Raw genomic sequence first — 14,980 nt, 5'->3', positions numbered from 1 at the left:
TCTTTTATTATTCTATGGCAACTTGTCCAGGGACACACTATAAAACAAGATGTAGCATCTTCATGTGCTAGCCTGATAAAATTTATATGAAGTATAATGGAAAACAGAAGTTGTTTTGAGCTGTTTTCAAGTTCAATAAATAACTGTAATACTTGGATAAAGATGTTCTTTATTAGGTCACATGGGCCCTAATATAGAAGTTATAAGTTACCGATTTAAGACGGCTTCTGCAATTACGGGTTTCTAGGCAGACTCTTAATCATAGTGAATGGGAATATTTTCAACCCCCTAGTGCACATAGGCCTTGTCACTTTTTCTGCCTGCAGTGCGTGTCATCCAGCTTGAGGTGGTTGAGGAGAGAGCGTAGGCTCTGCTGGGACTCCCGCCCTGGGAGTAAGCAGTTGTCATCGCAAGCAAGATGCCTTTTGTGTAAAGGAGTGGTGAGATGCTGTGGAAAGCAGAGCTGAGCGTCCTCCCTGGTGCCAACCCTCCTTGCCCATCCCTCCCTCCCTGCACCCGTCCCACCCTTCTGTCATCCCGCAGCAGAGGGTCTGGGGAGGAGATAGATGGGCAAACCCAAACCTTTTACCCATCATTCACCCTGATGTCTTGGGAGAGGGAGTTTCTGTGAGCAGTGGGGGCTTAGGGTGGCTGAGACATCAGCATTGCTCAGATGTGCAGCCTGTGGATCTGTTCCATCAGCCGGCAGTGCTTGTGGAAACAGGGCTTGGAAAGGTTGGCTCTTCATGTTTATTTTTCGTGGTTAAGACCATCAGAATCAAAATCTCTGTGGTGGCAGGTGAAGGGCAGGTGAAGGTGGCAGGTGGAGATACAACTATATCATTCAAAATTTGAGTTTTGGTTTATTCTATTTAATTTTTAGTGAGGTATGTGCTAGGTTTTAGAACTAGATTTTGCTTTCAGAACTGTGACTTCTACTCTGAAATTCTCCAACCACGTGCCTAAACTCTTCAAAAACGCCAGAATGCTGCTTCTGCCATTTGCTTGCATTATTTGTCTGCCTTGAGTATTTTGATGCAAATTGGAAAAAATGTCTAGTTGTGTAACAGTAGAAATACGAATTTTCATTTGTCTCGCATGTTACCAGGCTGGGAGGAATACCTGTAGGAGTAGTTGCCGTAGAAACGAGAACGGTGGAGCTCAGCATCCCTGCTGATCCTGCAAACCTGGACTCTGAGGCCAAGGTAGGTTGAACGTGTGCTCGGTTGCTTGTTTGTCCTCTGCAAACGAGAGTCTCTGTGGAAAGAGCACTTGTTTTGAGGGGATTTTTTTTCCCCAAATGTGGGACAAAACGTATAGCCATTCCCCGGTGAGGTGCTAATGCCTGGCAGCTGCTGGGAGGAGCGAGCGGACGGTTGTGTTGGCCATCGTACAGGAGGCACATTCCCCGGCAGTTCTGCTTCTCTTATGGCTTAGGTGAGGTGCAGAGACGAGGGACCAGGAGATCTGGCAAGCAAAAATCATTTCCCTGTTCTCTTGCTGTGACCGTAGTGTTTCATGGTCTTTCTGCTCTGACATTTTGCTTTTCTCCTGCCTGATTTCACAGGTCTGGCCCTACATCATCTCTTCAGGATTTTCTCCTTTCCATATGGTTTTCTCTCTTCTTCACCTTCTTACAGCTGTCATAGTGTCAGGCTTTCTCTACCATCTCTATTCTTCTTAGCTAAACCAGTGGCAACACTCCTGTTGCTGTTGGTGACAAAGAGATTGTCCCAATTTTTCTGGGGGCAAGCAGATCCGAAGCGCTTCATGCGCTGAGTTCCTCGTTGTTAATTCCACATCACAGCTCTTGTTGCATCTATTTTTGTGGTTTTATGCCAGCTCTTGCGTTAATGTGCTTCAAAACTTAACAGTCTTTTTTTACTCCCAACAGATAATCCAGCAGGCTGGTCAGGTGTGGTTCCCTGACTCTGCCTTTAAGACTGCGCAGGCTATCAATGACTTCAACAGAGAAGGGCTGCCTCTGATGGTCTTTGCTAACTGGAGAGGCTTCTCTGGCGGAATGAAAGGTAACCGTGGGTTTGGATCCCCTTTTGGTGCTGTCCTGCAGAGTGGCTTGTCCTTCACTGCCTAGGGAACCGCTGCTGTTGCCCGCCGTGGCACACCCAGTGGCACTAGCTCTACTGGTTTCGCATCCTGAAGCAGCTCTCTGGGGACAGACCGGCTGTGGAAGAGTGTGGCAAGGGACAGAAGTAGGTTCTCTCTTTGGGCAGCAGCTAGCTGTTAGATTGGCTTAACTGCGGTGACAGCTTGTGTCTGTGAACTTGCAGAGGGGCTCTGGTTCACCCCTCTTTGATGCAGTCTGCATTCAGCCCCCCCTTTCATGGCAAGTATGTGACCTGCCTTAGAAATGCTAATAAGGGGATACTTTTCTAGGCCTACCAGAGTGTTTGGACATGTCAGCCCTCTGAAATCATGGCAGTGCTCTGCCCGGCTCTCCCAGAAGTCAGTTGTAATTGTTGCACAACCAGCTGGAGGAAGGGGACACTCTACAGGGTTTCATTCCTCTCCTCCCCCTGTGTCTCTTGGCTTTAGACACGTAGCAGGAATAGCATAGAATATGCAGGGTGCAAATTTGATATCAAGTTCTTTTCAAAATATGCAATGCAACTGTATTTTTATGTGTACCCTCATATACAGTTATAGGAACTGGCCAGATCATAGAATCATTTAGGTTGGAAAAGATCATTGAGTCCAACCAAGTCTCATCTGCAGTGAGAACAGGTAATTGAATGTTAACAGTGGTCTAGTTGCCAGCAAAATTTACAGCTGCCAACCTGGGCTAGTTAAACACTAATCTCAGGAAACACCTTCTGCTTCGAAAGCTCCTTCTGCCTCAGCTTAAAAGTGGGGCTGGATAAGCCACCAATATTGCATATCAAAAATGTATAGGCATATTCTGTCAACATTGTCTCACTGATGATTTTTCCCACTGTAATATTGTCCTATCAAGGACTGTCTCCCAGCTGACTCTTTTGGTGGTAGATGCTCGGAGGAAGTGAACAGTTATAAAACTGCTCAGTTAATATCCAGCAGTTACATTTTTGCACCACGTATTGCTACTTTATATTTTGTGAAGTGTCAAGAATGTGAGATTGATACTATAAAACTTAAATAAGTAAAAGATTAAGGCCTCTTACCTGCATGTGGCAGTTAACAAACACAGGAGAAAAGTTAGAGATGCACTAGCGTGGAGGAAGTTCCTGCTCTGGAAAGACTCACAGGGTGACAAAGGCTGAGGTCTTGCTCTACTGTATCATTAGCAGGGCGAAAAGCAGTGCCATTGAGTTTGCAGGTGCAAAGATGGAAGATGGCAAAAGATGGCAAAATTCTTTCCTCTGGCATACACCTGTTCCCTTTCAGGATGGTTTCTGCTCCATGGGCTGCTACTGCCCTCCCTTCGTGACTTGCTTTTGCTACTGTGCAGCTCACGGGGAAGCTGCTGATGTAACCTTACCAACCATTTGTTAAATATTATTTTACCTTACTATGTTGAGAGATCTGTCGGCTTTGCCAGTGCCATTTGCTGGGTTCCTCAGAAACCGAGTTTAGCTTTGGAGTTGGGGCCAGAAGCCCCAGGTGAAAGGCACTGTAAGGATGCTAATACTGATACTGTGTGTCCCCACTTGCTGCACCCCAGCCGGTAGCAGGAGGAGGAGGAGGGAGCCACCACAGAGGAGGGACGAGCAGAGCCACTGCAGTTTGCACCTTGGTCTGTGCGTTTTCCTGCACCTTGTTTGCTGCTGGGGCCCACGCAGCAAGTGTTGGTCTCTCCTGACACTCTCTGCGCTCCTTGGGGAGTTGTTTGCAGTTTTGGTTTCAGTGCTGGCTGGGGATTATGCAGGGAGGGAAAATAAACAATTATGCCACCCCTCAGTGCACACAAACACACTGCCAGGAGCCGACTGCACTGTGGGTAAAATGACTCCAAAATTGTGTGTAATGAGTAGGAAAAGATTAGAGACAGCTCTTGCTATGCTGAAAATTGACATTAGTGGAGGGGGAAAAAAAAAACGAGAGAAAAAAAAAAAAGCCCCTCTTTCCTAGTTGGCCTAGGAGGTCTAATTCAAGCCGTAAAATAAATAAATAAATAACATAAATAAAAGCATATCACAATGGTATTGGTGGTTTCCCCAATGAGCTCTATCTGGCCAGAAGGCTATTCAGCATAATGCAAAATTAAATTATAAAAACTGGCTTGAATATTTAGATGGAGGAGCCATTTGGAAGTGGTTTATTTAGGCGAACCGGCAGTGACCCACAACGGGGAGACATCAAGCGTGAAATTTACTGAAAATTAGCACCAGGGTCTTGGACTCGGCATGAATAGTTTGATAGCATGCAAATCCCCGCGACATTAAACTGCAGCGCCGCTTGTGCTACAGGGTCACTCGCAGTTGGTTTTTCATGTTTTACTTATTATTTTTTTCCTGGGACAGGTTATAAATAACAATAAAAAAAAATTTCAGCAGAATGAAAAGGCTGTTTTAAATCTCTGATTACCTGGATGTTGAATGCTGGTATTGCTTGTATGGAATGGGTTTATGAGGGACATTATGTGTCTGCAGCCAGTACACGCCTGGTGTTTACCTTCAGGTCCCATCTGATAATCCAGCCAAGCTGATGAGATCCGTTCCAGCTTTGGAGGTTCAGGGCACGCTGCCCGCCACTATGGAAATGCAGAAAGCTGTCTGCAGCCTTTCTAGCATGCTTGCTGCATCCGACTGCCAATATTTACACATACAGTGTAATGATAACAGCTTCCAGCAGATTTCATGTCTGTGTGTAGTAGACGCGGATGCACAGTGCAGCTGAGCAGGCAGGCAGAGAATGGGAAAGTGTGCTGCGAAGGCTGTCTGCCCTCCTGAATAACTAACACCACCGTGATTCCTAGAGGACTTCTGCAGCATTGCTGTCTTGCAAGTGGCTTATTAGACTGAGCTTTAAATTAATACAGGAATTAAATCTGGCCCACAAATATCATATTTAATTTTCATTATTCCAGTCTCAACATAAGCAACTTCTTTGCAAGAACAGTGGTGCGAACAGCCTGCTCTCCAAATGCGTGCCGTGTTCTTTGCTGCACGGATGATGACGGAAGGGATTGGGTTTTGTTTTAAACATAGTAAGTGTGTTAGTTACAGCATTAACAGTTTATAAAGTCTGCACCCTGGCAAGGCACAGGGCTGCACAGAGCAGTGGGCACCACTGAGACCCGGCATCATGTCCCACCTGCAGCAGTTACATTTGGTGCACTATGTGCATTGTAAGGGTGGAGAATGCAGCAAAACTGCAAATAAGAGGCAGTTGTCACAGTATGGCGAATGTTGCGTGGTTTCACACTCAAATGCAATATTAACATAAAGCAGGGAGGTGGTGTGTTCTGGTGAGTGGGTGTGGGGACTACAAGCAGGTGTTTTGGGTTGTTTTTGCAGTATTTTTATGATCTTCATCAACTCTACTTATGTTTTACCTCTTAAAAATACACCTTAGGAGTCCCCACTTTGCTGAAGTGGTAGGTGTAGGCAAGTTGAGCAGTTGGGATGGAGGGAGGGCAAGCCCCGGGGGAGAGCAGGCTGCTGTTAATGCTGGGGACAGTTCTGGAGCCTGTGGACACTGCAGTTCCCCTTGGCTCGTCTCAGGAGCTCTGCAGCTTCTGTGGTCCAGAGCTGTGCGTGGCACCGTGGGGACCTTCGCTGGTGGCAGGCAGATTGATTGTCTCTCCTTTATTTGGGCAAAACTTGGTCTCTGTTAGTGGAAGCTGTGACCTTACAAAAAGGGGAAATCCTCTACGAGAGGCGTTCGCAGCCAGATCTCAAACGAGTGCAGCAGCAGGTCTGTTGACCTCTGTGGAAGTTTCGAGCGTCCAAGGAAGCCAGCAGCTGGTGTAAATCTGTATATATAAAATATAAAACTAAGGCTGCTGGGACGTTCCAGGAAAATGAAGTGCTGTGTTATAGGATCCCAAAAGGAGTAACTGTGTACAGAACCACGTAGAGGTAAAGTTCATGCTTCTGGATGGCTTTGACAGTCTGATCCTGAAAGTATTGCAGCACAGAAATACTGCCCTGACCTTGCCGATGCCACCTGGAAAAGCTGAGAGATTTAGAGCTGTGCACAGAAAGCATCAAGTGTCTCTCAATTTCTCTGCTCCTCCTCCCTCTGCCTTCTTCAAACAAGTAGTGCTTCTTTTTTCTACACTTAACCTGAGTAAAATATATACCCTTGGCAGGAGTGAAAAATGTATTGCTAATTACACAATTATTTTATTATGTAGCACTAGTAAAAAATGTCTAGTAAAGAATTAATTCAGTTAAAATAATTTGAATCAAGCAATTATTTTCTTAACACTAGAATTAGCTGAAAGTACTTCAAGTGGTTTATTACTAGCACTACATAATAAAATAATTGTGTAATTAGTAATAAATTTGTCACCCCTTTTGAGGTCTTTTTCTTTGCTTAGGACAAAGTAAAAGGTTGGAGTTTTGTTTGGTTCTCAGTCCCCGCTGTCTCTGCCAGAATTTATGTTTATTCGCAATTAGAGGAAATAGATTGTTCTTCTTTTCATCAGCATTTGACATTTCTTAAATAATGTGAAACTCCTTTTCTTGGGTACTTGGACAATGACCTTGCAAATGAACTGGAGAGATCACATCAGTGCCTATGGTGCTAATAGCTATGGATAGATAGATATAGATATAGATATGCACACAGACACACACACACTATATGGATCTCTCTCGCCTGCTGTAGACATGTTAGTGTGTGTATATCTCTGTAAGAGTGTGTGTGTGTATTTCCCAAAGAGTTAAGTGCTTAACTATGTCCACGGTAATGCTTAACATTAAATTGGGGTTAAATGCCAAGGGGACCTTGGCTGGAGTCTCTTTCTTCCACAGAAATCATGGCTTTCTGAAGTGATTGTCAGGATTTTAGATGAAAAAATGAGTCTCACCCTTTTAAGACTATTACTGAGGGCCAGCATGTGTGCGTGGTACATACATGCAACCCACTTGGTTTTTCTGCTCTATCCACTGGTATTTTAATGGCCAGAAAAAATTAGGCAAACTGGGAGGTGCTAAGCAAAGAACAAAAATGATGAAGGGGATTGAAAATACTGTCCTGGGAGACAGGAGAAATGAATACCTATAGTGTGTCTAAAAAAAATACCACTGAAAAGCGTACTGCTATTTATAGCAAGCCTGAAGGAGTGGAGAGATTATGCAGGGTGATGCAAGGAGTAGTAATACTAAATTAATGGGGATGGGGAAGGAGGGGAAGTTTGGCTGAATACTGAGGAAAATTTCATCTATTTGGCTGTGGAAATGCCCCTAAAGAAGTAGTAGATTTATTGTTTGGGATTTCTAAACGAAAGCTTTAAAAAGCACTGGGAAAGAAATGTAGGATACAGTCCTCTGTGAACAAAGAGATGGACTAGATGATCCTAATAAGTATTTTTCATTTCTTGTATATTTGATTTGATACCTCTATATATAATTATATGTAACAAAATGTATGTATTCAAGGGTGCCTGTTTCTGTTACAAACTATATCCATTATAAACTATATCATCTCATATAAATTATTTTGCCTTCCTTTTTTCTCTTTTATTTAAATCACCTTTGGGGCTGATATTTTCAATGTACTGTCTTTACACAGTGGAGTTACTCTTACTAATTTTGGGCAAAATGCCTTAAATTTTAATGCAAGAAGGGAAAAACGCTGTTTCACATCCCTCCCCACACACTAATTTTTATAAAGATAGGTAAAAGCTTTTGCTGCTGTTAGGTTGTGCCACACGCATCATGTGGGTGGTGAGGAAGGTCGGTGGCAGTGAGGCTGAAACGGGGCAGCTGCGCTCTTGTTGAGCACCACGGTACCTGGCTGCCCTGAACCGAGCACCCTGCAGCCCGTGTTCTGGGAATCCATGTGGTTACACTGGAAGGAACCGGAGTGGGTCTCCAGAGGGGAGGTGCAGTGTCTGGGAGCAGGGCTGATGTGGGAACGTCTCCTTTCTCAGTCCGCCTTGTCCAGGTCCAGATAACGACAGCCAGAGCTTGCATATTGTAGCGGGAGGTGGTTAGAAGAGCTGGATAATTGTATTTTTCTCCCAGTTTGACCAAGCATGGCAGGGCTGAAGCACTGACACGCTGACTCCAAGCGCTGTGTCCTTTTTCCTGCAGACATGTATGACCAAGTGCTCAAGTTTGGTGCCTACATTGTGGACGGCCTGAGAGAGTATCGTCAACCCGTGCTTATTTACATCCCACCGCAAGCGGAGCTGAGGGGAGGATCCTGGGCGGTGATTGACCCTACCATTAATCCCCGTCACATGGAGATGTATGCGGACCGAGAGAGCAGGTACGGCAGCTTTCTCCTCCCTCCGTAACCACCTGCTCTGAGGCATAATTACCTGGCTGAGTGAGAAGCTCTCAGTTAAGAGCGTGGCAGTTTGTTACTGAGAGGGGCTGACTGCTTTCCAGTTGTAACCTGTGTCTCGGAGGAGTTTGCTGTGTAGTGATCACAGCGAGGACAATTCGGATAGTCTCCTGACTCAGACTTAGGTGGGGGTAAATTCTGTAGCCAGCGTGAGCCAGCCTCTGTGAAGGTTCGTTACTAACAGTCACAAAGCACAGTGAGATGTTGGTGCTTAGGATTTTTTTTTTTTTTCCATTCTGATATTTCCACACGTGGCTTTGCGCTTTGAAGCAAGTGCCTGGCTATACGATTTTGCAAATTAAATAAGTGTAAATAAGTGTGTGCTTCAAAATCCCTGAGTGTTGTACTGTCTGTCATATGAGCACCTGGGTAGTTGCACTTTTTTAATGAAATACAACTTGTATAAGTGAAGTTCTAATTACTGGTGTTCAGGGTATAAAACTACAGGCAAACTCTTGGAAGCAGGTTTTCAAAAATATTTTAAAGAATCTCTAAAATGTAGAGATATTGAATCATTTGGAGGAAAAAGCCAGCCCTGCCTGAGCTATCTGCAGCAGATAGAGGAAGGCATATAGGACAGCATGAATATCATGCTATCAGGGCATCTTCTTCACTCCTACCGTCTCGGCAGCGCAAAATTCCCAGGCAACTGCTCCAGAGGGGGGAAAAAAGCATTGAGAAGATGCCCGTGCCAGATGCCCATTTCCCCTGCCCTTCCTTTGCTCCTGGTGGGATGCTTGCCTCTCTCTCTGTTCTGAAGAAGTGAGACACAGAGACCTGTGGTCTGTTGCCCCTGCTATTTCCTGCATCTTGCCCCTGCTATTTCCTGCATCTTGAGCAAACATTGTCTAATCTTCATCTCATACAAGTCAGATGTTTTTGTTGTTCTCGTCCTACTTAGAAACGTGGAGCCTGTTTACTTTAGAGTCAGACACTGTGAGCAGGATTTCTACAAACTACTTCCCCCCCACCGAGTGTTTTTTGGGGTGCATGCAGGAACAGCTCCCTCCCGCTGCTCCTGCCCAGTACCTTTCTGAGGAAACCTCAAGCCAGCTCCCCACCTTGCAAGACATCAGGAACTTGTGTGGTTTGCAGAGCTGTAGTTGGACCATAGGGGTCTTGAGCTCCAGTATCCAAGAAAGAGATTATTTTGCAAAATATGTCATCCTGTCCCTAAGTACTGTTATGCATTTGTAATAATTCTCTTCGCTGTTGCTGTTCCACAGCCCTCATCAGGAAGCCCTGACCTTCCTCCTCGTCATTACTCCCACCCTCACTGTTAAAGACCAAAGTGATTTTATTTACCAAGCCCAAGTTTCAAATCACACGCTCCTGTCTTTGACCTGGGAAGTGGGCAGGTTCTCTAATGAAAATGGCTGGTTAATTGGTTTGTTTTGTAAAGCTTACCTACCTTTTGAAAGAGCTTTCAGGTCAGAGCTTAAAATAGACTGCCGAAGAGCATTGCTTGTACCAGGCTGTACTGTACACTGTGGGATAGACGTGTTTCTGTGAAGCCTGGTGTGCATTTGTGGCACTGGATAAATAATAGCTAAGATTCTTTCTTTCTTGTTCTCTCTTTCTCTTTGTTTTGTCTCCCTCCCTCCCTTCTCTTCTTTTTTTACGTACTTTCTAGATAACATTGAACCATTCCGTTTTGTGTTTCCCCTTGTCTGATGACCTGAAAGTGCCTTTCTTTTCTCTTTTCCCGTCACTGATCAGAGGAGGAATCCTGGAACCGGAGGGGACGGTAGAAATCAAATTCCGCAGGAAGGATCTGGTGAAGACGATGAGGCGAGTGGACCCCATCTACATCCGCCTGGCAGAGCGGCTGGGTACGTCTGCGCGGGGGCTGGCGGAGCAGCCATCCGTTCAGCTGGTGGCTAATGAATGTGTTTATAGACCTTAAAAAGGGGCACTGAGGCATTTTATCAAATTCATGATAATTTTTATTTACTGTCATCTAACTTGGGAAGAAAACCAGATGAGACAAGCTGCATGTACGTACGTGTGAGAGAGATGATATTCATGTGCATTTAGCATACCTAGGCTGTGTGTAATACAGGGACTTTTTGAACAGATTTCTTTTTTTATTTTTTTATTGAATGGGTCTTACAACAGACACTTAGAGATGCTTGGGTCTAGTTTCCATCTCAGCAATTGCTCAGCTCACTAAAAGCTCACGGGCCAAACCTTCAGCTGGTGTCATTTGACGTAACTAAGAATTTGGTCAAAGACATTTTGGGCTGCTGGACTATCACAGTGTGTCTGAGGTAATTTTGAGTAATGATATCTGTCTGCTCTTCAGTCTCAAGAAAATAAAATATATATTCTTCACCTCCTCAGTAAAACAGGTGGTGATCTGCAGTGCTCAGTGGCTAGCATGTCGCTGCGTGTGCTGTATTACTGCTGTGCCTTTCACTCCAAATGATCCCAGCGCCTGGGAGACACCCAACAACCCAAAATACAGAGTGTTCAGCAAAATGCACTTAATATCAGATATGTACTCTCTCAGGGGAATAGACTCTTTAAATAGTTCTTTACTAGCTCTTACTATAAGAATATAATCTTACAGAGCCTCTTTTTACCTCCAAAATTGACTACATTTCAGTAGTGGAAGAGGCATGCTACGTGGGTATGGTTTGAATTTATAAAGCCTTTTGGGATCCTTCAGGAGGAAAAGTGTTCTGCAAATGACTGATAAATCGTGGCTATTGCTGCAGTTACATTTTATTATTTGGCTTTTTTTAATTTATGGCAGTGCAACAATTTATGTACAAAACAACCGTTCTGATATGCCTTGGGAAGAGAATAATAATTGTAAAGGGTGCAGGGAGTGTTAAGAATCAGACTTCTTGCTGAAAAACAGGTTCTTACTGATGTCTTTGATAGCATCAAAGACATTTTCTCTCTTTTTAATGATAGTATTTTGAGACTCTCTTTGTTTTCTCTCACTGTGCCGATTGCTTTATGGGCGAGAAGCAGGTTAGCAGGTGTTTGAGTTTTGCAGACCAGCACGAGGCAGCAGTTTTACCCAAGTTCAGAGCTTGCTCATGTACATTATGTGTTACTGCGTGAGAGAGCGGACACAGATGCCCGTGTGGATGGATGTGTTACTGTCTGCCTGTGTCTGTTGGAATTCAAAACCAGTTTTAATGTTTGCAATTGCAGCAAGGAGATTCTTTTCACAAAACCTCACTTTTGACCTATGTTAGACTTGACAGCATCCCTTTAGGAGCAGACGGATGGTGTGACTACACCAGCTCGTGAAGACCCAGCACAGGGTCCCAACAAACGCTCTTGTAAGGTGTTTGACCCTTCACAGTTTAAAGGCTGCAGCCCAGTCCGTGGGCAGGGCCCGCAGCTGCACCTCCCGCGGGTGGTTGCACCTCGGCAGCCGCTGCAGGAGCTGCCTCTGCGGCGCGAGTCTCCAGGGGCAGGAGCAATCAGATGTGTGGTTAGAGAAGGGAATATGCTGAGCAGTCAGCGCGGGTCCGTGCAGATAAATGGCACTATGGCGGGAGCGCTGCTTCTGAGGAGTATTTACCTTCTCTCCACCATCTCCCTGCCGATGAACAACCCAACCGACTCTCTCTGCAAAGAAACGGTGTCCTCTGTGCCACGGCTGCCGGATCAATCCTTTCCCAGGAGCGGTCACTGGCTGGGGACAAAGAGGGCTGCTGGAGTCTTAAGATCTTGAAGTGGTGGAGGAAGAGGAAGAGCAACACACTAATTTGCTGTCAGGTGGCCCCTCCAGAGGGTCTGTCACCCGGGGTGGGTGCGGGACGCCTGCAGAACACCCTTGAATCACACTGGTGGGACCTGCACCAGCGTCACCGGAAGAAAATACAGGCAGAAAGAGGGGATATGGTCTCAAAAATCCAATGCCACACTATGTGAGGAGGCAGGAGCCTGTTCAGGGATTTTTTTCCCCTCTTCCTCTACAGGGTAATTACTCCCAGCAAACTCCATACACTTTAATTAAAATGACTGCAACACAAGAGCAAGTCACTTACAACTGTACATACAGAGAGCTCTAAAAGCTTCAGTCACTGATAAGCATCTCACTTAGATGGCTCGTAATTGCTCCCAACATCAGGCGATCATTGCTGTTGTTTTGCCACTAATTCCGTACCATAGCAGGAAAGCCAAGATTGCAGGACACAGTGAATTGCATAATTTTTTTTTTTTTTTTTGCTGGTTTTCTTTCTGGCCAATTTAAAATTTGTCAAAGTCGGTCTTCTTCTGGATCACTGCCCTTTGATATTTCGCGCACTCCATTTGCCACAAACAAGCCGCAGGGCCGCAGTTCATGCTGACTCCAGCAGAAGCAGAGAAAGCTCCATTTATCTTACACTGCCTGCTGAATTCTTACTCATTAGCTGGGGGTTCACTGCCTCTCTTTAACCCCTGAATGGCTGTCATCCCTCCCTGGAGCTGCTGAATAGCGGGGAGAAGGGAGATGCTCTCAAACGTGTGCCTGTTGCAGAGGGGTGGGGAAAGAGGGCGACGGTGTCTCATCCCAGGCATCTCGAGACACTGGGGTTGGACTTGCAATTGGGGAGTGTGAGAGCAAAGAAGGCTGGCAGATATTGAATAATTTGACATAAATCTGTTCATTATCAATTCTCCAGCACTATTGCTGAAATGTTTATTAGCCCCACGTTTTATTAAAATGTCACTCAGAGTTGTGCTGTTACAAACCAGCAAACAGTGAGGAGCAAAGGGCAAGGAAGGAAGGGATAGCCCTTATCCTGCCCAAGAGCACAATTCCACACTGAGTAGGTGTGCAAGAATGGTGATTGTCTGGAAGTGTAGGAAGGGTTCAGACTACAAGCCTCAGGCCATAGTTAAAAATACAGAGACTCAATTTTTTATTTATTTATTATGGTTAGAGTAAAGCATATAGGAGTGGAATAAAAATTAGCTTTGTCATGCAGATTCTGGGCATGTAATGTGTCAGATGCACAGTGTAATGTACGCAAAAATTTGGTGGAATATGAATGAAAGGAATGGCAAAATGGCTCCAGTTAGAGCAAGAATGGGTATTAGATTTTCATATTTCTCCTATCAGGTGTTTATCTCCTAGCAAAAGGGAAGCATCTGCTCGTCACCCGATACATGTTGTAGTAGTGTGAATATCCTCTTCAGCTGGTCCCGTGCAATAGTCACCCCCGTGCTGGCACGCATTTGCCCGTGTGCAGCGTGCGAGGTGCAGGAGGCAGCGCACAGCTCCGCGTGTCCAGCAGCACTTCGGGAAGCAGGAGGCAGCGGTTGTTTCCTGCACAAACTCCAGGGCTGTAGACAGCCCTCCACTTGCCACAGGTCATGCTGCCAGTCAGGCTGTGCTGCTGGCTTCTGATTTGCTTCGCATTTTATCTGGCTAAAGACTGTGCAAAACTTTTCTTAAATTTCCAAACAATGAGTGAACACTCAAGCATTGAACCCGTAGCTCCGCTTCAGCGTAGCAGTTCCTCTCTAAAAATCAACGTTCTGGGGTGCGGTACCAGACTTGAGCCCGCAGGTCCCTCTCAGCCCCGCCTGTACCACCTTGGGAGGACTTTGCTGGTGACCTGGGTGCTGCCGTGACACACCCTTGTTTCTTGTGTGGCCGAAAACTTCCATCCTGTGACCTGTCTCGTTCTGAGCTTTCGCTTGGGAAGTTAGATTGCAGCTCTAAAGTCTAGTAATTCTTTTCTGCAGGGGGTTTGTTTGTTCAGTGTTGTAATTAATCAAAATGCCGGTTGTTTTCTTGAGCAACAACTAAGAAAAATGCTGCTGTTGTGATTCCATCTCTCATGAAGTCTTGGACAAATGCAGTCAGTGCTGTTGTAACTTTGTCTTTTTAGGCGATGCTGATTTCCAGTAACGGCTCCTGTGCGCAAGTGCTGCTGCATTTAAATTCTTGTTAATTCACAATCATGAGTGGAGAAGAGCAAGTGCTGCTTTCTGTCAGCTCCTTCATGACAATTGGCATCTTGAATATCCTCCCAGAAGGGCTGTAGATGTTTTCCCCCAAAACAGGAGTTTTTTGGAATGATGTACCTGCCTTTGCCCCTTTGCTCTGATGCCAACACGAGGCCTTAGGACACCGAGCTGGAAAGGACCAGGGTGGAACAGCCCCCGGTGCAGTTGTACAAGGATATTTCAAGCCAGTGTCATGAGCATGTGTGACCTTCACTGCTATTTCATATTGCACCTTTATGACATAAATCCTACTGAATATTTAGTGAAGCAATTACAAGCAGTCTCATTTAAAGAAACAAGCGACAATCCAAAAACGCCCGTCTCCCCAGGGACGTGAGTGGCTCGGAGTGACCTTCCTTCTCCCCTCCGGAGCAGCTCCCTCCAGCTGGGGCGGGAGATGTGTTGCCATTGGCGTTCTTGCTGCCTTTGCTGAATTTTTGTCTGGCAAGAGCTTTGTTAACAGTCAGAGGAAGAGAAGGTGAAATTCAGGTAGGAGGATTGTTGTTGCAGGTGTGGAAATCAGGTGGGACAGTCATAACCAGGATTAAAAATCGAC

General features: G+C 45.4%; 1 protein-coding gene across 8 annotated transcripts in view; it reads left to right on the top strand.

Annotated features, from left to right (window-relative positions):
- The window catches only part of ACACA (acetyl-CoA carboxylase alpha), a 132,621-nt gene that overhangs the window by 105,704 nt on the left and 11,937 nt on the right, over nucleotides 1-14,980 (top strand). For all 8 annotated transcript variants that reach the window (XM_074845426.1, XM_074845424.1, XM_074845425.1 and 5 more), the window contains 4 exons: nucleotides 1,109-1,205; nucleotides 1,895-2,030; nucleotides 8,205-8,382; nucleotides 10,180-10,292. In XM_074845426.1, coding sequence (XP_074701527.1) covers nucleotides 1,109-1,205; nucleotides 1,895-2,030; nucleotides 8,205-8,382; nucleotides 10,180-10,292 — 524 coding nt within the window. The remainder of the gene's footprint in view (nucleotides 1-1,108; nucleotides 1,206-1,894; nucleotides 2,031-8,204; nucleotides 8,383-10,179; nucleotides 10,293-14,980) is intronic.

Source organism: Strix aluco, chromosome 19 (assembly GCF_031877795.1).
Source record: "Strix aluco isolate bStrAlu1 chromosome 19, bStrAlu1.hap1, whole genome shotgun sequence".
Lineage (NCBI taxonomy): Eukaryota > Metazoa > Chordata > Aves > Strigiformes > Strigidae > Strix > Strix aluco.
The sequence above is the reverse complement of the archived record's forward strand: the minus strand, read 5'-3'. Positions and strand labels throughout refer to the sequence as shown.